This window comes from Lolium perenne, chromosome 3 (genome assembly GCF_019359855.2).
Source record: "Lolium perenne isolate Kyuss_39 chromosome 3, Kyuss_2.0, whole genome shotgun sequence".
NCBI classification, from domain to species: Eukaryota; Viridiplantae; Streptophyta; class Magnoliopsida; order Poales; family Poaceae; genus Lolium; species Lolium perenne.
The window spans coordinates 227993973-228014044 of NC_067246.2; the positions used below are offsets into that span (position 1 = coordinate 227993973).

The 20072-nt window shown below is 46.4% G+C and overlaps 2 protein-coding genes across 2 annotated transcripts; both read right to left on the bottom strand.

The window, feature by feature from the left end:
• Positions 1 to 10210: 10210 nt before the first annotated feature.
• On the bottom strand, positions 10211 to 12853 carry LOC127343577 (uncharacterized). The gene is made up of 8 exons (XM_051369717.2): positions 12465 to 12853; positions 12274 to 12341; positions 11953 to 12100; positions 11791 to 11871; positions 11091 to 11177; positions 10882 to 10967; positions 10652 to 10772; positions 10211 to 10444 (listed from the first exon to the last, which is right to left on the bottom strand). Exons 1-8 carry the CDS (start codon positions 12729 to 12731, stop codon positions 10370 to 10372), a joined length of 933 nt encoding a protein of 310 aa, XP_051225677.1. The 5' UTR covers positions 12732 to 12853; the 3' UTR covers positions 10211 to 10369.
• Positions 12854 to 18015: 5162 nt separating this feature from the next.
• On the bottom strand, positions 18016 to 19363 carry LOC127343578 (cytidine deaminase 1). Its single transcript, XM_051369719.1, has one exon. The coding sequence runs from the start codon at positions 19200 to 19202 to the stop codon at positions 18249 to 18251; it is 954 nt and encodes a 317-aa protein (XP_051225679.1). The 5' UTR covers positions 19203 to 19363; the 3' UTR covers positions 18016 to 18248.
• Between the last annotated feature and the right edge of the window lie 709 nt (positions 19364 to 20072).

Sequence of the window (20072 nt, forward strand, 5' to 3'; positions counted from 1 at the left end):
CTCCGATTCCAGCCTTTTAGCATTAGCTAACAGCTCGGTATGTATAACTGCAAAAAATTCCATTACTCAAACCTCCGTACAGAATTTATTTACTTGTCACTCCCTCCATTCGCTAACATAAAATATTTTAAATTTTAGTAGATTTATCTAGTTTCGTATGTATCTACTCTACTTTTAGTATGCATGTTCACTTACTATGGTGTATCTAGTTTACTCTGAAGTGTCTAAAACACATCTAAGTAGAAGTTGTTCCGTTGTGCACCGAAGTTTTGCCCAACAGTGATGTGAAATGTGACTATGTATGTTATAAAGTTACCTACTGTTGTGCACCGGAGTTGACTATCGTTCAAAGTATTGAAGGTTGCTCCGTCGTGCACCGGAGTTGCCTATGTTGGTGGAGAGACCTAGGCTGCATGATCGGCAACGTTTGTTGCTGCCCCTTCAGGATCGATCTTTTTGAACTGGATCATGGGCCCGAAAGGCGACCTCGAGCTTCTTGTGTCCCTCTTTCAAATACATCATCAGCCCTTCACTGTTGTTGTGAATCTGCCTGCCAATATTGTTGCGAAGTTGTTTGTAGTTGTTGTGAAGTTGCCAAATGCTGTTGTGAAATTGTCTAGTGTCGTTGCGAATTTAGTTTCTTCATAGCGCAACAAAGTTGCTTGGTCGCACACCGACTTTACTTTGTCATGCACCAAAGTTTCTTGACAAAAATATCATCGAAATATATGAAAGTGTGACCTAGTTTTGCAGAGCTCACCACGAGGATTTCATAAATGAAAATGCTTCGTAATATCAACTATCAACGCTCGATTGTAAAGTTGTAAGTTTTTAAATTTTGCCAAATCAAAATTAATTGCAAACATGCACAAATTTAAAGTTTTTCATAACTGGAGCCACATGGGCTGACTTCATCTTATTCCTTCTTTAATCACGTCGGGGACCAACTATTCTTTTTTCCTGCCTTTTATGGCAATGCGCCGGACCATGCCAACAACCGTCCACAACTAGTACAGAACATGCCTTCACATATGGTTGAAATGGCTCGTAGTACACAATGAACCTTACCGTTGCTATGCAAGGGTAAGGGTGGGCGACGCGTCTCTACAGCGCACACGGTTTTGTAGAATCGTGTGCGATGGGGTAAAGTTTCGCAAACGATTGTGGTCGATCAACCGTCTGCGAATACGAGGGCCTTCGCAAATAACTTCTCTTCGCTCATTGTCTATGTTTTGTATGATCGCGAACGTCTTTCATTTTTTTGGTCGCATCTGTTCATCTCCTTTCACACACGGCACTTTATCTTTCCTCCTATGTTAATTAAAACATTGTAAACGTCTTTTTGTCTGAACTGACTAGTCGTACCTGAACAATGATACTAGCAGATGTATGCCCAGCTGAATATTAATGGAAACACAATACCAAATATCAATTATATTCAAGTGCACATATGATACATCATTGTACGTATACATTTGCGACATAGCTTCATGTGGTAGCTCTATAAACGAGAAAGCAAAAGAAGAGAATATGTAGATTTTCTTGGTTAATTAAGTCTTTGTCTCCGTGACGGTGGTGAGATATTTCTCCATTTTCCTTGATCATCTTCATCTTGCACCACGTTGCAGCTGGGGGGGGGGGGGGGGGGGGGGTGTCGGCTATTGTGGGGAGTGATGTCATCTGGATATGCCTGATCCCTTCTACCAAATGGGCCCTGATGGGCCACTCAACAAAGCACACGACATGTGAGAGGGAACTGTGTGTGATATTTGCAAATGATTTTCATGTTGTAGAATGTGTGTGCTGTTATAACACATGATTTAGTTCTTAGTAACCATGTGCAATGTGATACCATATGTATATATTTACGTTCGCACAGATATCACCAACCACTATAATTTGACAAACAAAGTGTCCAGGTAGCATTAACTAGAAAAACGAAATTGTTGTTAGTTATATTTGTTAACAATTTGCAAATATAAGCACACAGTACTTGTAGTTATTTCACAATACTCCAATTCACAAATTAAGATCAACACCGACGACCAATTCGCATCATAACACATTAACCCATGAACATCTCATAGAGGGGTTATAACTAGACGAACGATATTGTTTTTTCAATGTTGAACTCGAATATGCAGATTGTTTTCTCCTGCAGTTCAAAGACCTTGACAACATCCCCAACCAGTGCTTAAGATGCACATATCCCTAGTCTTGTCTACCTTCATACAACGTATTTCTCTATCTTGATGAAGTGAGGGCACCATGTGTCCACTGGCAATCCAAATATGAAAGTCCAAGAGGTACCTCCTTGTGTAGTTCACAGAGAAGTACTGAAATAGAAATAAATCCACAGATATGTAGTTAATTAGTAGTTGTTTTATCTACATTATCAATAGGAAATTCCAAGTTCCATTAAACATGATTTTCTACAACTACTTACCTTATTGCTTTTGCCAACGATGACATTTGACTTTGTCATCTGGCAAACACAAAAAGGAATCTAAGGAACACCTTCATGCAAGCGCCTCCTAAGTCGATTGAATTGTGACCTAGTTATGTCTAGGTAATTGGCACATACGAAGTGACATTCAAATATTTTTTTATTTAATATAAGGGCCTACATATAATATACATAACCATGAAGAATTTTTGTTAATTATAACGTACACACAAGTCCACATCATGTTTAATCAAACCTCAAGAATAAACTTTGTGAACAAGATGATCTTCATCATCATCATCACTACCACCGGTAATATCAATGACAGCCGGTGTGCACCATTCCTACGTTATCAGAAGCGAACAATGAAAATCCGACATCTGAAAAAAATGAAAACCTACTAAATTAGAGGAAGAGTGAAAATAAGGAAACCCTAATAAATCGGCTAAGCTTTGCTAGGGGAGATTAATATACATCTAAAATCGGTACAACTACTGCAGATTCGAGTGAGATCTAGCTTCATCTACAACTGAATATAAATAATCCCCTCAAATGAATCCGATAAATATTGGAGGCTATTTCGTGTGAAAGATGATCTAATACTAGCAGAAAATGGAGCAATAGTAACTAACCTTGTGCGTTGTAGATATGGAGTCAAGGATGCCACTTTTTCAGTTCATCGCTTGTCGACTTGAGAAGAGAAGATGAAGAGAGTGAAAAGAGGAGATATGGTTTGCACTTTCATCAGCCACCCACAAGTACTTAAGGAACTGATGTGTGCTAAAAAAAGTGCTTATTAATAATTAGTTAGTCCCCGAAATTACTTAAGTGCTGGTAGAAAATTATAACACCCTTGTCATCCAATATGTTTGAATATTGTTTTTGAATCAATTTAGACAAAAATATGAGGGAACACTTTACACACGGCAAAGTAAAAAATACATTTGAGATAGCCATACGAAAATTCACATAAGTAAATCATAGCTAATTATATACACATGATTTATATATAATTACCTCGTATGCGAACTTCCAGATATACCGTGACAATTCTTCCAATCCGAACTATTTGCAAAACGTCACACACGCTTCTCATATGTTTTGCGTGTGCTATATTTTCGTGATACGGGTAGGCTAAGCCTGAGCAGATAGTCGGCTTTTTAGGGGCTCAACATTGTATCGTATAGCTGTTATTAGGGACATTTAAGGGTCCGATCTATACTAGTGCATGCGCTAGCAAGACCCCGGCTCATGAGAATTTTCCTGCCTCTCATAGACAACTTCGCACCATGCCAGTTCTCCGAACTTTCAATATGATTCTTCACTGCAAACTCAAAATTGGAGGCTCTCGATTTTTCTAGCCCTAGCAGAATCCCCAAAGAAGTGAGAGGAAAGGACCCAACAGAATGGTTGACAAAGTCACTCTTTTTTGTTCAACACTTCAACGTATTATTAACCCTATCGGGAAGATCCTGCTTTTGTGGAAATAATTTTAAACCCGATAACACATCAACGACCTTATCAGAGCGATCGCCCCTAAAAAAACCTTATCAGAGAGACCGTCTCCTTTCAAATTAGTTGCTTTGGTGGTGGCTGACTATTGCTAAATATGAATCACTGACATGTAAATCCCACATATAATAAGGCTTATGTGTCAATGACTGAAAGCCTAGGTTTGAGTCCCATAAACCAGGCAATCCATACCCGATTATTACATGGTTTGAGAACAAATAATGTGCATCCTTACATATTGCGGTTGTTGTGAAGTGTATAAGTCAATTGCGCTAACCCTTTAGTTCATCATTTTGTACTTTTGATTGCGTTGGATAGTGCATGAAGATCGATATGGCATCAGAACCCAAATTAAGTTTGAGTCCTGGTTTTCACAATTTATTCTCTTTATCCACGTATAGGCTTCTTTAGTCATACGCGTGTTTTTCCTTCTTCTATTCACATGCTGACCTTTTCTTCTCTTGTCACACGTGATCGTGGGTGTTGTGAAGTGTGTGAGTTGATTTGCGTGCATCAATTCAATAGCATTTACCCTTGGCAAATACCAGGCGTCTCCTGGGGGATTTTAATTCCCGCCCCCCAGGTCCCGTGCTGACATGTGTCTTTTTTTGCTCCATGTAGCAAAAAAAAACCGTTTTTTCTTGCTTTAGTGTAGCAAAAGTGGTTTGCTCATGAAAGAAAAGAAAAGGACTGAGCTCGATGAAGACCTCACCAAAACCTCGTTGGAGACGTCGTACCAAAACAGATTGTGCTACTGTAGCAAAAACCAACATCGTCGGAACATCCATGGAAACCTCACCGGAGAACTCACCGGAGAACTCGCCGGAGACTTCACCGGAGACCTCGTAGCCAAAAAAGTAGCTACTGTAGCAAACCGACCTCGTCGGAGATCGGGTTGCACGTTAATATGCTCGCCCAATACCTTGTAGCAAAAGTTTTGTGACATTGTAGCATTTCGAGACAAAAAAATAGCAAACATAATATAGGTATGTAGCAAAACATTGGTGGCGGCAGAAAAATCCAGAAAATGTGATCCCGATTGGTAGCAGAGCGGAGCACCATTTGTAGCAGTCTGACAAACGTTGGTAGAAAAGCTGAAAAACACTTGCAGCATCGTTGTCTCGCTGGTAGCATCGTCGACCCGTCTGGTAGCAGCGGCGAGCACACCTGGTAGCCACCCTCGCCGCCATTGGTAGCAACATTGCGTGACAATTGCAGCATCGCTGCCTAGTAGTTGCCCGAGGTGGACAAGCTCAACGCTGACCGCGACATCGTCTTCTCAAACCCGTCGAGGATTCTTCACCGAAATAAGGGCTGGATTGTGATATCTCCCTTGAAGGAGAGGAGAACCAGAGCGCCGAGCTGGCCCCGGCGGAGCCAAGCAACGAAAGACCTCGTCAGAGGAACCTGCACCGGCTGCACCGTGAGGATACCTCGTCGGCATTGCTATTCTTGTTGTAGCCCTTTTGATGGGCGGGGCTACCGAGTCGGTGCACGTCTTGCAACCCCGCACTATCATGCTCATCGTCGATGTGGCCTTCTGCATCGCGCCAGGCTATTGGGAGGCGCGGGACCTACCGGCTGGGGGGAGGTAACACCGGCGGCTGACGAGGACCATGGAATCCAGCCGGAGGGAGGCAGGCGACATGTGGCCGTCTACGAAAATCAGGGGAGGTGAGAGAAATAAGATGAGGTACAGAGCAGCTGGAGGAGAGGATGAGGCTAACTGGAAGATTTTCGAGGGGTTGATCGCTTCGATCAAATGACGCGTGAGCAGGAGCCCATGAGACATGTAGCCCTCGGGGAAGTGGGTCGTTTTTCTGAACCCTTTCCATCAATTCGAACTTTTGGTTGCGTTGGTCGGTACCTGATGCTTGACAGCTACATGATCATATCATGAAAACTCAATCCATGCAACTATATTTCACTTTCAAAATACATAAGGAAAACGTTTTAACTTTTAACTAGGGAGACAAGAAAACACATTGTTTACTAGTAGAAATTAATTCATCCAGGACGGGGCAATATCTGAGGCCCAATTCTGCAAAACAAATGCCGTGCATGGAGCTACCTCCGGTCCACCCGTCGTCACCATGCACCGCATCCAGATCGGCCTGGCCGACCCGTCGTCTCCGCGAAATAGCCTCACGTCGACCTCGAACTCCACAGAGCCGGCACGCTGCTCCTCCGCCATCCGATCTCTGAGCAGCCTAGGCAACTTGACACCGTCGTGGGCCCATGCCACCACCGTCACCTCTCGCGCATCCATGGCACCCACGCAGAAGCGCGGCGTGCGGCCCCACGCGACGGTGATGCCGGCGTACAGCACAGCCGCCTCGCCTTGGCGGTAGCATCTGTCCTTGTAGCGCCTGTTGATGGCGTGCAGCGTAATGTTGAAGGCCGCACTGGAGATGGCAGCGGCCGGACCCGCCGTGTGGGGAGTCTCGGGAATCCTGGCCTCGGCGACCTGAACGGAAAATTTGGGAGGCAAGCCGTTCGTGCGGAAGTTCAAGCATGCGAAAGGTATCCAGAAAGTGCAGAGGTGTATCAATATCACAAGTGCTGCCTTATCTAGATCCTCACGAAGCGAATACAGATTTCGATCCTTCATAGCGCGCACCATGATGCTGTGTAAGGCTTCACGGTGATGGCCTATGTTCTTTTCGAAGCGCCGCTTGTCGATTTCTGTATAAATATAGAGCTCACCTGATATCTCTCTCTCTCTTCGTTTTATCTCGTTTAAAACGAATATCCACTTTTCTTTGAAAGCCTGAAAGGTCCAGCAACGGCTGGCTTTCGGATTTGATTAATAGATAGAATAAGGAAAATGCTTCGGATCCGGCGACCCGCTCGCCAGCGATCGGTCGTCCTTGCTCGCTCCCACGCGGTTCTATATGAGTCTGCTTTTTCGGTCCAAAACTGGAGAGTGTTTCCTTTTTTTAAAAAGAATTACAGTGTTATTTGCCGATTGTAATAATTAGATAAAAAATTGTTGTAAAATCACAAGACATATTTGTAAGATTTTCCTAAGTGATATATGTTACGAAAATGTGTGTTTCTTAATATGTTGTAAACGAATGACTTTTTTTTGTAACCATTTGTGATTTTCAGTGTAATTGTTTTAGTCATGGACACCTTTTTTCATAGAGATGTTGTATATGTTTGTTAGTTTTGTAACAATTATGTATAAAAGTTATAGAGAAAGCATGTCAGAGATGTTGTAATATTTACCTGGGCGTTTATCATAAATTATTTTGTTGTAATCGCCTATAATTTTTTGGTAAAATAGCTGCTGATTTTTGTTGTAATTAGATATATATAAAATGTGTTATTTTAACCAATTTTTCACGGTCACGAATACATGTTTTTTTTGTTATAGCTTTTGATTTTTAATTGTAATTGTTGTCAATTTTTATTGTAAACCAACCTATAGCAAAATAATTGTTGTTTAACCACTTTATTATAAGACTATTTGTTTACATTTTTTGTAATTTTTTTGTTGTAATAGTACATATATTTTGTAATCAAGTGAGAGATTTTGTTGCAATACTATGTAGGAGACTCAAATCAGTTGTTGTGTGACAGTTTTGTCGTAAATATTGAGAAGGTCAGGCCCAAAAAAATATACCATTTCGGGTTAACTGGAGGATGTAAGGACTGCGGGTTGAGTTTGCAAAAACTAGGGGTAAAACACAAAATTTGTATCATGGTTGTTTCTGTACGTCAGATTGCAATCGGATGGCGCGGAGGACGGCCGATTTTTGCTCCATATCCGGCGACCGACACCCAACGTTCGCCATAGAATAATCACCGAATCACTCATGGTTTGAAAACCAATATTATGCGGTGTTACATGTTGTGGCATCCTCATGTCATCATAACTCAAAGCATGTGACCCTGATTTCACTTCCACAACACATAACAAAAACGTTTTAACTAGGGAAACAAGAAAAAAACATTGTTACTAGACATTAATTGATCCAAGACAGGCAGTATCGCGAATGAGCCTGTGGATCAGTGGTCGGGTCTGGCAATGGAAGCCCTCAACCGCCCAGGTTCGCATCCCGTGGGGATGATTTTGCGGTGTCGCACCGGGTTTCATTAGCATGCTTTCGACCACCGGGAGGACGATGTACCTGGCGTTTACGGAGTCTGACGGCTTTGGATGTCTCTTGTAGGCGTGCATTCTGAGTTGTCGGTGTAGTAGGTTGCAGACGCATACAAGGGTGTGTGCGCGTTGAGTGTGGTGTGTGTCTATGTGCGTTCGTTCATATACTACTCTTGTAATTCAATGTTGAGGCTCAAAAAAAAAGGGGGGCAATATTTAAGGCCCAATTATGGGAGGAGCGTTGGTTTTCATTCTCCATCTTCATCTTCTTCCTCATAGCCGGAGGTGTGCTTTTCTTGAACAAACTTGTCTCCATGATATTTCCTCTTATAAGAGCACTCAACAAACAAAGAAACATGCTCTCGATTTTTCCAGCCCTACTAAAACCACACATAAGTGAGTGGGAAGGACCCAACCGAATAGTTAACCAAGTCAGCGGTCAGCCACCCTTTCGTTGGTCAAAATCTAGTCAGCTGCCATCACAAAGATTTCGCTTTTGTAGCAATTGATTTTAAGACCCGACATTGCCTTCTAACACATCAACAACAATCCCGCAATTTATAGGGCGACTCATGGTTTTGAAAACGGATAATACGCATGAATGGTACATGTTGCAGCATCCAGGTGTGGTCGGTACTCAAACCATATGACTATAATCCCATGGTACAGATAATGAAAACATTTTAACTAGGGAAACAAGGAAAAACATTGTTACTTCATCCAAGACGGGGCAATATCTGAGCCCCAATTCTGCAAAGCAAACGCCGTGCACGGAGCTGCGTCCGGCGGCTCCGGTCCACCCGTGGTGACCTTGCACCGCATCCACGTCGGCCTGGACGAGCCGTCATCTCCCCGGAATAGCCTCACATCGACGGCGAGCTCCACCGAGCCGGCCCGCCGCTCCCTCTCCATCTGGTCTCTGAGCATCCTAGGCAACTCGGCACCGTCGTCAGCCCACGCCATGACCGTCACCTCCCGGGAATCCAGTGCACCGACGCAGAAGCGCGGCGTGCGGCCCCACGCCACGGTGAGGCCGTCGTACAGCACGACGGCCTCGCCTTGGCGGTAGCATCTGTCCTTGTATCGCCTGTTAATGGCGTGCAGCGTAATGTTGAAGATGGGCGCCGCTGGAACCACGGTGTCGGGATTCCGGACGTCCGCGAGCTGAACGGAGAACTTGGGAGGCAAGCCGTTCGCGCCGCTGAGCACGATGACTAGAGGTACCCAGAGCATCCAAAAGGGCATCAAGATCGCACTTGCTGCCCTTTTTAGGTCCTTTCGAAGAGAATACAGATTTGGAGCCTCCATGTCGCTCTTCATGATGATGAAGGCTTGGCGGCCAGGCGCCGCTTGCCTAAAAATACAGATATACGGTTACCTAGTAGTCTGCCTTTGGGAGTTGGGAACCGTCACCTAGTATATCTCTTTCGTTCAAACGCGAATATCTCCAACAAAACCCGTGTTATACTACTACGCCTACAGGAAGACAAAGGATTTCGTTGAGTTACCGGCCGAGATTTTCATATTGCAGCCGTATCTAAACCAAAGGTCAATATAAGCTCACGCCGCTCTCCCCTTCTCCTCCTCGTCTTTCTTCTACTGGAGATCGAATTTTACTTTACCAGCGATGACTCTTAATATGTTTCTTACAGATCAGGTCAGTATGGCTGATAAAAAATCCGACGATCCTGAACCAATTGAGATCCTCGACCCCCGGATAGAAGCTGTGATAAGAGCCCGCAATAGGATCATTTGTGTACTCTTGGCAGAGGTGCTAGTGGCTGCGATCGTCGCCCTCATGTCCACACCCACGACGGGAGATGCAGCGTTCACCATGGAGCTCGTCTCCTTCTCGGGGCTGAACGCCACGGTTGGCCCCACGGTTTCTCCGGCGTTCACGCTCAACCTGCACGTCGAGAACCCCTTCATCCTTCAGCCCTGGTGCTCCAACGGCGGTGAGGTGGTCGTCTCCTACTCAGGTGTCGCCCTCGCATGGTGCAATGCACCGGCCTTCTGCGTGCGGAGGCGCTCGGCATCGGAGCTGACGGTGCTGCCGTGGGGGTGGGATGTTGGCCTGTCCGAGGATTTGCAGCGACGTCTCCTGTCAGAATGGCGCAATGGCACAGCTCAGGTCTCGGTAGAGATGATGTTGTTCAGCCCTGATTGCTGGATGCCATCAGAGACATGCGGTTCTGAAACCTTGTACCGGTTCAGGCCTTTTAGCCTTAGCTAACACTTGGGTACGTACAGCTATACAATTTTCCTTTACTCAAACCTCCGTACACAATTTATTTATTACTTTTCTAAGCTGTTTTCTTTCTGGAGCACACAATGTACATCGGATCTGTTTGTCCTGGATTGGGAGATATATCAATTGCCTGTTGGAACAGAACAGAAAAAAAACATGTTAATGTCTGTAGGCCCTTTAAACCCCTAGGGCGTAAGCAGTGTAAACTAGAAGCAGGTACATGCTTCAGTTATACCATCACAAATCCAATTTTAGGAGGCCATTCAGTCCTTGGAAACATGAGGGCATGCCTTAATCATATGTGACTCTGGAACAAACGAATAGAGAAATGGCATACCTCAGGGGCCTCAAAACCTCCAGTATAATGGAAGTAAGCACCAACTATCCAAGCATGATCAGCATCACCAGTTGATGTCCAGATAGATATAGCTTTTGTCCAGAAGCAGCGATTTGAAAAACTATATCCAGAGTCAAAGGTAGCCGTTTAGAACGAATTATGAAAGACAAACTGGCTTTTGACAGGTCTTACCGAATAGCATATATAATTAGTGCAATGCTACTTCTTACCTCATGATAGCTAATCCAGATGGTTTAAGGATTCGTCGCATCTCCTTAAATACATCCATTGGTTTGTTCAAGTAGTCTACACTAACCTAGAAGCAAGAAAAGAACAAGTTACTATTAGATAAAAGGCCCAAATGTACAATTAGTTATCTGTGGTATCGCTACAAAGATGGTCCATTTTTCAGACTGAATACAACATAAGAGCAGCGTACCACGTTGGTTATAACATCGAAAGTGTTATCCTCGAAAGGAAGCTTTGGGTTCACATTGAGGTCTTGCACAACATACTCTGTCAAAACCTATTGTCGCAAGACAGCAATCAAGATGCGTAGCAAAAAATGTTATTGTCAGTGCATCAGCCGAAAAGGAACAGCAAGTAGCAAGATGCTTTAATAGTACAAAGAGACAGTTATAGCTGAATACAACATATAGTGTCGTGTTTGGAATTACTTGCCCTGCCCATAATGTAGAGCCTCCAATTAAACTCTATCTATTACTGAATGCTTATGTTTGCAATACAGAGAAATGTAGATTCGACAACACACATATGAGAGCAGTCGCATTATTTAAGTCAAAATTAGCTGTGAAGAAAATGAAGTTAGTACATGGTATCCAATCACTGTACTTCAGTTCTAGACAGAGTCTGACTTCCTTTTCTCCTATCACCAGAAAAGGTTTCATTTTCTGAACAACCCTTTCTTCAGTAGCCATGTAGATACAATACTTTAGTCCTAATAAGCCATGTGACTACTACTTCATAAGTTCATATCAGTCGAATCAAATTCTAGCATAATTCAACAAATGAGTGAATTACTTGCTCAATTCACGATGCTGGGTTGCTACGATCAGCTTATAACTGATAAAAGTTAGTAGACCAAGTTTACTAGACTAATTTTAGTCAGGAAGCAGTACCGGATTCTTTTGGAGCTCAGCTTCATTCATACCCATCCCAACGATCTTCTCTTGCTTGTACCCGGGTGGGTAATGGCTCACCTACATAAGATGAAACCAGTAAGCAACATCACGAGAAGACACTAAGAAGAAGTGGCCACTTGTGAAAATCAAAATCCATACCCAGCTACTGCACATATCCAGGATGGCCACGCCTGGAGAGTTGCTTGGAGGAAGAACTTGGGAGTAGTATTTTGTGAGAGCCCTGATGGCTTGGTCATCAATGTGCGTGACAAAACGGGGAGCTGAGTAGAACTCGGCATCTGAGGATCTGGCAGGTACCAAGAACGCATCATATGTCAAGCGATATACAATGGCGGGTCATAGAAATGAGTAAAAGAAGTGCAGTAGCAGTCTAGCGTAAGCCACTTGCTACCCTGAATTCTGAAAACTCTGCACACGGCGTGACTGCGTGAGTGCGTGCTCCGAGCTAGTAGTACTTACTCGTCGAAGCGGCTGAAGTCGTCGGGCTTGAAGGGGAACTCGTCCGGCCACTCCACGTTCTTCAAAATCTGCAAACCGCCATGGATAGTTCGCGCAATTCAATTTCAACAAGTGCCGACGGGTGCAGGCGTGCCGCGCGCACTGCGCCGAGCAGGATGCAGAAGAAGAAAATGTTTGACGAATGCGCGAACCTCTTCGACCGGGGAGACCCCCTGCCTTGGCCGCGCCGCGGCGACGAACGAGCGGGACGGAACGCCGCTCGAGGCCATGGAGGCGAGCTGGTCGACAAATGCGACACCGAGGCCGAGGAAGACGCGCCGCGGCCGCGTGGCCCGCGTTGGCACGGGAGCGCCGCGGACGCGTGGGGCGGCGGCGGCGGCGCGGGCGCGAAGCGTCCTAGGGCGGGACCTTCTCAGAGCGACGAGGAGGAGGTCGGGGCGTGTCGCGAGGGTGGCCATGGAGACGAGCAGGCGGCGGCGGCGGTTTGGAGGGGAACGGGACGCAAACGCAACGCCGCCATGTGTAGCGCCCGAGAGCGCGTCGTGGCGCTACGCGCGTCGCAGAGACAACTTTGCCGTGGATTGGGGTTGGGTTTTCGCTCGTTGGCTGCTCTGAACGCCTGTCACGTGGGTGATCTTTGATCCCTTGCGATTTCGCCTTTTGTGGAGCCAAAACGTAATCCTTTGTGTGTTTTTTTAGAAACTAGTCCTTTGTGTTAAATGAACAATTAAAAGAAGGCAGTGTGCAAATCTAATATTTCAGAACGACCCTCGGACCTTTTGGACAAAGTTTTTTTTTTTTTTTTTTGAACATAAAATACCTTTCTCATTAATATAGCCAGCAAGCCGCCTCATTAAAAACCTTCCAGCCCCCTTCGGTACCCTGGTAAGGAAAAGAGTGCCGCAAGAAGTCATGCCCAGTAGTATGAGGCTATGGTCAGATGTTATTTTTTTTCCAAAATTCACTCCCCCCCCCCCTCTCTCTCTCTCAAGGCGACATAATAGTTCTTTGGTCAATCAATCGTTCCGTCCACCTAAGACACAAAGATGTAATGACTAGGCATGTCCCAAACTACCCTCGGGTTGTTCCGTGGAGGCAATAGGCGTCTGACCCTCGTGGTCAACCTTGTAGTCCCTTATTCCACGGCCACACCCTTGCGGTAACCAGTGAGGAGCCTTTTGGTAGGTAGCGACAGGGCATTCCCCATGTGCGCCCGACGAGGTGTCGCGTCGGGAGCTCGGGGTTCATATTGGTGAACGTCATACGACCGATTTTGGTTGGTTGTTCAACGCAGGTGGCACCGAATTGAAAGTTCTAGCGGTTGATCTTGCGCGTAATGTAGCATGTGTGGGTTTGGTACAGTGGTGGCAGAGGTCGTGTTAACGAGCATGCTGGTGCATTAGCAATCCCCAATTTAGACTTTCCTATGCGTGATGCACTCGTTTGCCAGAAGGTGGTGGGCCCATGCGGCAGTAGATCGAGGCCTTTCCACTTGATTTTGTTGCCAGTGGTCATGTGACACATGTGTTGTCGTTATCCCCCTTTTTCGTCAATAATGAGATGGGGCTCTTCTCTCTGGAGTGGTGGGCTTCCATCTCAGATCTACCACTGCTCTGGTTGACCTCGTGGGGGTGACGGCCAGACTCCAGGGAAATTCCCGTTTCGTGCTTACCATAGCGACGCTTGCGCATGTTGTCCCCTTCTTGGTGGAGGCGTCACGGCCTAGACCGCGCTTTCCCTTTCTTGAGCAACAGGGAAACCCTAGGCGTGATGGTGACGTTCCCTTCCGGGAGGAGCTGTCTAAGTTGCTTGAGGAGTCAACTAAGCGGCTGATGGAGCTGGAATCGGTCTCAATCCTTGGCGTGGGCTTTCGAGAGGCAGTATAATGACGCTGGCTTTTCATTGATAACGGCTCCTTCAGTTCTGTTCGGATCATGGCGTCCACTCGCCGACTCCTTCTATGGGCATGGGTGCAGGGTACCTTTCTCCGAGTTACTTGGAGTTACGGTCGTTCTTCGAAGGGTACTGGCATCATACGTGATGGGGCCTTAGTGCTCCATGTCGTGGCTCATTTTCATTATTGACTAGGGATCGAGCAAGTCGATGTTGGGTTGGTCGGTTGTTTTGGAAGTGATATGTGCTTCAATTATGGCTTTATGTCCATTTTTTCTCATAGGTCACAAGAGCTCGGCAAATTTACAAAAATGACAGGGTACCAAAGGAAATTAAGTTAGGCATATGAGAAATCCATGAAATTCTCAATTAAATTTTAATACCAATTTCGTGGCAGCCAAACAAGATTATTCTTGGAATAAGATACAAATTTCTTAATTTCATCCGTAAATGATATGGGAGCCAAACGAGCTACTAAACTAAATCACTCTTCTCTCTGATCAATAATAAATGTAGGATTGACGCTGTTTTTTTCTATACGATTGGGACGCACATGATTGCCGCAGAAATTACTATGTCCGGTACGGCTAGTCGGTGTTCTTTTTAGAACCCTTTTGGCTCTTGCTGCTTTGCTCCTTCGGTTTGGCTTTTGTGTTCCTTCAGTCAGACGTGAATACAAATGCAGGCAAGGAATATGCTTGCAGCTTGCCGTACCTCTAAACTGCCGCTTCCACTCTGAGCCGTCCATGGCTACGGGACAACCAACACCGACAAGTAGGAAGCCAGTTTTAGCTAGCTTTGCTACTTATTAACGGACGTGACAGCTGATTAGATCGAAGATCTCGATTACTTTATCCAGTAGTTGCTCCATCACGACACTGCAGAACAACCGGCATAGCACCTCACCTGTCACCTCCTAATCTGCTCTGGCATTCTCGCGCACACCGCACCAGACTTTTTTCTCTGTGCTTTCACCATGTCTCCCGAACAATTTCGGTATATATGGATATGGCCAAGACGATTCCACATATATATCGAGGTTAGAATGGAATCGGGTGTTTTCACGTCTCACCGTAGTGCCCGGTTTGTCTTGATTGATGATTGATAAATAAGAAGGAAAATGAAAAAGTAAAAAAATCTACATAAGCTTTCATTGAGATCCTTAGTTTAGTTAAGTAGGCGAGAGCATTTCCATCGCGAAAACCCCGGAGCGCGTATCCGTAGTTGAGTACCGGGCTACATTTTCTCCTACAAGCTGCGTCTTCAAATACGCCACGTGCAAGATTGTGCGCTCCAGTGAGAAACATTTCTGTGTAATGGTTGCAGAGTCAGCTGAAGCTGTCGAGCACAAGCTACTACTGCTTACATAGCCATCAGAAAGCGACCGATACTTTGGAAGCGGAATCGTTTAGGTCGGGACAAGGACGTACGCTAAACCATGGGATCGCAGTCAGAAATCGGTGGCTGCTAATTTTATTTACGTATTTAGTAGACGTGGTTTTGTGTGGCCGATTTGATTTATCACTCGTAGAACATCGCCTTCCGCTGCATAGGTTGCTGTTTTCTCCGGGACACTCCTACATGCGCTTGTTTATCGGTCGAGAGTGGTCAGCAAAGAGACTTTCTTCCAGCAAACGATGTCACTTGGCTATGATTGCATAACTGCGCTTTGCATCATCTAATCAGGAGCAGACCTCGGCTGTTACTGTGTTCTGTGGTCTACGCTTATCTACACCGGCCGGTGCTTTATGGAGTGGAACTAACTATACATAAAAGCCCAGCACCACCAAGAAATGTTCAAAGTTGATCCATCGAGGGATTCATTCCCTCCTAGAGATGGGTTCGCGGAAGACGGTAGTGACGATTCTACGGTGTATGCAATGGTGTACGATAAGAGTAAGTGTGCTTCTCACCAGTCAATGGGCGGTTTGGATGGACACTCGACTTTTAGATGATGTTCGTTGGTATGAGATCAGGGTATCCGTTCTTGGTCACCCTCTTCATCGTTGTAGGTTTAGCGGTTGTCGCTATAAAGGTGACTTCAAGTTGATCTTTGTGCATCCTTTGAATACAGAGAGTGATGAGATGGTCCCATTTCAAAAAAAAACAAGAGATTCATAAGATATGTATAAGAATTGTGTAGAATTTGGATCTTATGAAAGAAATTCTACATGGGAGAACCGTACAAACATTTTTTAGGAAAAAACCTATAAGAATCTTGTAGTTAAATCATATAGGTAAAAAGAATTAGGGCATACCTCATAAAAAATCATTTGCCACAATAAAAAATCATTGTGGCATAGAAATACTGTAGCATAAATTCTATAGGTACAAATACATTAGGTCATACCTCACAAAAAGTTCTTTGCCACAATAAAAAATAATTCATCTTTCTATAGAATTTATGTAGACATGAGAGCATCTCTTGTCAAACTCCTATAATTTAGAGAAGCAAACGCCTACCTATACTTTAGAAGAGCTTATTTGCTCTTCTAGAAAAGTGTCGTCCTAGCCGAACCTTTATCCTTAACCCCTAAATCTTACATTTTGGTTCAATCATTGTATCAAACACTTGCCATATACTACATATATCAAACATTTAAACTAGATATATAAACATTGCTTGGAAAATATATACAACATATATAAAATATTGATTCATACATATATTATATATATAAACTAGACTCGAACATTTAAACTAGATATCTAAACCAAAAGGCGAGAGAGTCGCCACCATCGATGCGAGGGTTGCCGAGGGAGTTGAGCTTCCTCGCGAACGACGAGGCGTTGTTGGTGTCGCTTGTGAGGTCAACGGCGGTGATGACGGACGATGGCCCTACGATGGCGGCTCGGCGCACAACACACGTCCCGAGCAATGCTTGCTCCTGCGCGGCTAGATCCGGGTAGAAGAGTCAGATCTCCACCATATATATCCCAGCTTGCTCCGTCTCCAACAGCTCCCCCGCCTCCCTGTCCTTCTGCGTCTCACATGCGGAGACCATGCGGCGGGGGACGGGATCCAAGTCTGGCATGTCGCTGTCGAACTTGTGGAAGTTCAATTCGTCGTAGGTGCTGACGAGGAGGTGAACATTCTCCACGTCGTACGCCCACGCCGCCTGCGCTGTTGACTGGTACTAACCGAGCCAATACGTTTATGCATGTTACGGTCAGGGATCTTCGCCACCCAAGTGCCCCACGGCCGCAGGCGCACGCCGTGGTACATCACCTGTAGCTGTGGCGGCAGGGGTAGGTCATCGAAGCTGCGGCGAGCTCCGCCACAAGCTTGGGGCGGCGCGCGGTCTTGATTCACGGTGCGATATGATGGTGGGACCAGTAATGGGCGGGTCCGGCCATCTCCGATGGCGGGGGAACGGGAGAGGTCAAGAATTGGTCGTCACGGGAGCAAAATGAGGACCGTGGCGGCCGAGAAATCAAATATATGCTCCTCTAAAGCCGATAGGGCTTCGGTTAGGGACTTAGGGGCGGTTTAGAGGAGAAAACCAAGATTTTTTTTCTCCTCTAACTGTTTTAGTATTTTTGCTAGAGTTGCTTCGACGTCTTAATTCTACGACTTTTCTATTTCTATATGTTTCCATCCCATGACTCAAAGAAGTTCTATGTGTTTGAGACTTGCAAGGAAGAAGTGGACCAATGTGCCTGATTGGATAATCACACAGCGGTGACCGCAACAGGTTCCGCGGTGCGTGCAGCACGAGCTCCTCGTTCCTAACCACTTTTTTCTAGTATAATCAATTAATCGTGAGCTGTAGTGTGTAATCCATTCATACAACGACGTAGATCCTAGAGGCTAGAGCAAGAGACGGCGAAGGAGAAGCAACACATTACTTCCAAGAAAAATACTCCACCACCTATTTATTTAGAGTGTTTTTTTTTTCTGATATCACACACATGAACAGAAGAATAGTAATCACTCAAAGGTCCCAGCTCTCGGTGTCCGATCACGAGCGCCATGTCGAATTTACAGCTCACCCATCTGCACAAAGATTCTTTCTCATCTTATTCTTATGGATTATATGAACATTATCTCGTCCCATCTCGTCTGCACCAGGAGCCGTGCATCACACATCGGACGATCTGTACTTGTACACGTGGAAGGTCGCCTGCGGCGCCACGCCGGCCAGGAAGATCCTGGCCGTCGCCTCCTGCGCCGTCACCGACCCGTCCTTCTCCACCAGCGCCGCCGCCACCACGTCCCCGGCGGGGCCGCCCCCGCCGGCAACCATCGCAATGATGGCCGTCTGCACCGGCCCGAGCGTCGGGTTGTACGCCGCGGACTCCAGGGAGCCCCCGGCGTACACCTTCCCTTCGCCGTCCGCCACCGCGAACCCCGCCGGGCACCCGCTGTACGGCGCGTGCGCCGCGCGCGCCGCCGCCTCGGCCGCCTCCCTCAGGCGCGCCTCCAGGTCGCCGCCGGCGAAGCCATTGGCGACGGCGTCGACGGGGTCGCCGAGGGGGTTGTCGTGCGGCTCCAGCACGAGGGGCGCGTCCTTGGGGAGGAGGTCGTGCGGGCCGAAGGGCCGCGGCAGGAGCGACGCCAGCGCGCGCCACTCGGGCGCGCATCCGTCGTCGGCGTCGGAGGTCACCAGGATGCGGATCCCGGCGGCGCCGCGGATCTCCTGCAGGAACTGCCGGCAGTGGCCGCAGGGCATGTGCGAGACGGCGATGGCGCGCAGCGCGCGCTCCCCGGCGGCGGCGGCGTTCGTGATCAGGAACTGCTCGGCGTGGACCACCTGGGACAGGGGCACGCCCAGGAACTCGAGGTTCACGCCGACGTACACGCGCCCGCTCTCGCCCAGCCCGACCGCGCCCACGGGGAACCGTGAGATCGGGGGCCGCGCCAGCCGCATCGCCGACGGGACCAGCAGGGGCAGCAGGTCCTCCACCGTCCCTACCCCGGCCGCCGCCGCCGCGCGCTCGGCCTCCTCCGCGCTCATCACGAACCCCGGCAGCTCGACCGCCGCCGCCGGCGCAGCCGCCTCGGAATTCGCTGTCATCATCTTCTCCTCCCCCATTGCTCAGATCTGACTTCAAACTATGGTTACCAGTATGATGATTTTCCTATCCTGTACTGTAAAAATCGAGTATTTCGTCCGTGGAGAAGGAGTGTTTGGATGTTTCCTCAAAGTGTGGAGGAGAGGAGAGCGAGGAGGGGGAAACTTGGTGGTGCTGGTGTGTGGGTATTTATAGCGGACTACCACAGCAAAGTGCTTTGCTTCTTCTTCCTTTTTCTTTTCGTATGATCAAGTGATTTGATTTTTTTTCCTAAGTGCTTTGTTTCTTCTCTTCTTTTTCCTAGGCTTTACATGGAAAATGATAGGCACCGATAAATATCGCCAATTTGACGTGGATGATATGGTTGTCTGGTGATCACATACGGCGCTATTGGTGAGCTTCATACGATAAACTTGCATCTTTCAGGGCATGGGCATGGGCATGGAAAAACATGGTAAAAGCCAACCACAAACTGCTATGATGATGCAAGTTTCAAGTTTGTATGTTTGACTGTATGTAACCTATGTTTATGGTCACCTTTTTTTTAGTGGTGGCCCTAAATATACCACGCCCGCATCACACATATCACGCCATCATCACACACAACACGTAGGAATGAAATGAACTACACACCGAATAGCAGTTCATTCGTTCATGATATACATAAATTAGTATTTTATCAGTTCATCGCGACTACGGGTATCTCAATAGAGCCCTATATACTAGGATGTTGGGGGGATGGACCCCGGTAGGTCAAGAGTATGGCAAGTTCGTCATGTTTTAGTAAAGATAAAACCGGATCACAGAGTGATCCGGAATTTTTTAGTTTAGCTAACCGGAGTTGGTACAAACCGGTATATCCAGAGGGGTATACCAAAGTACTAGCTCTG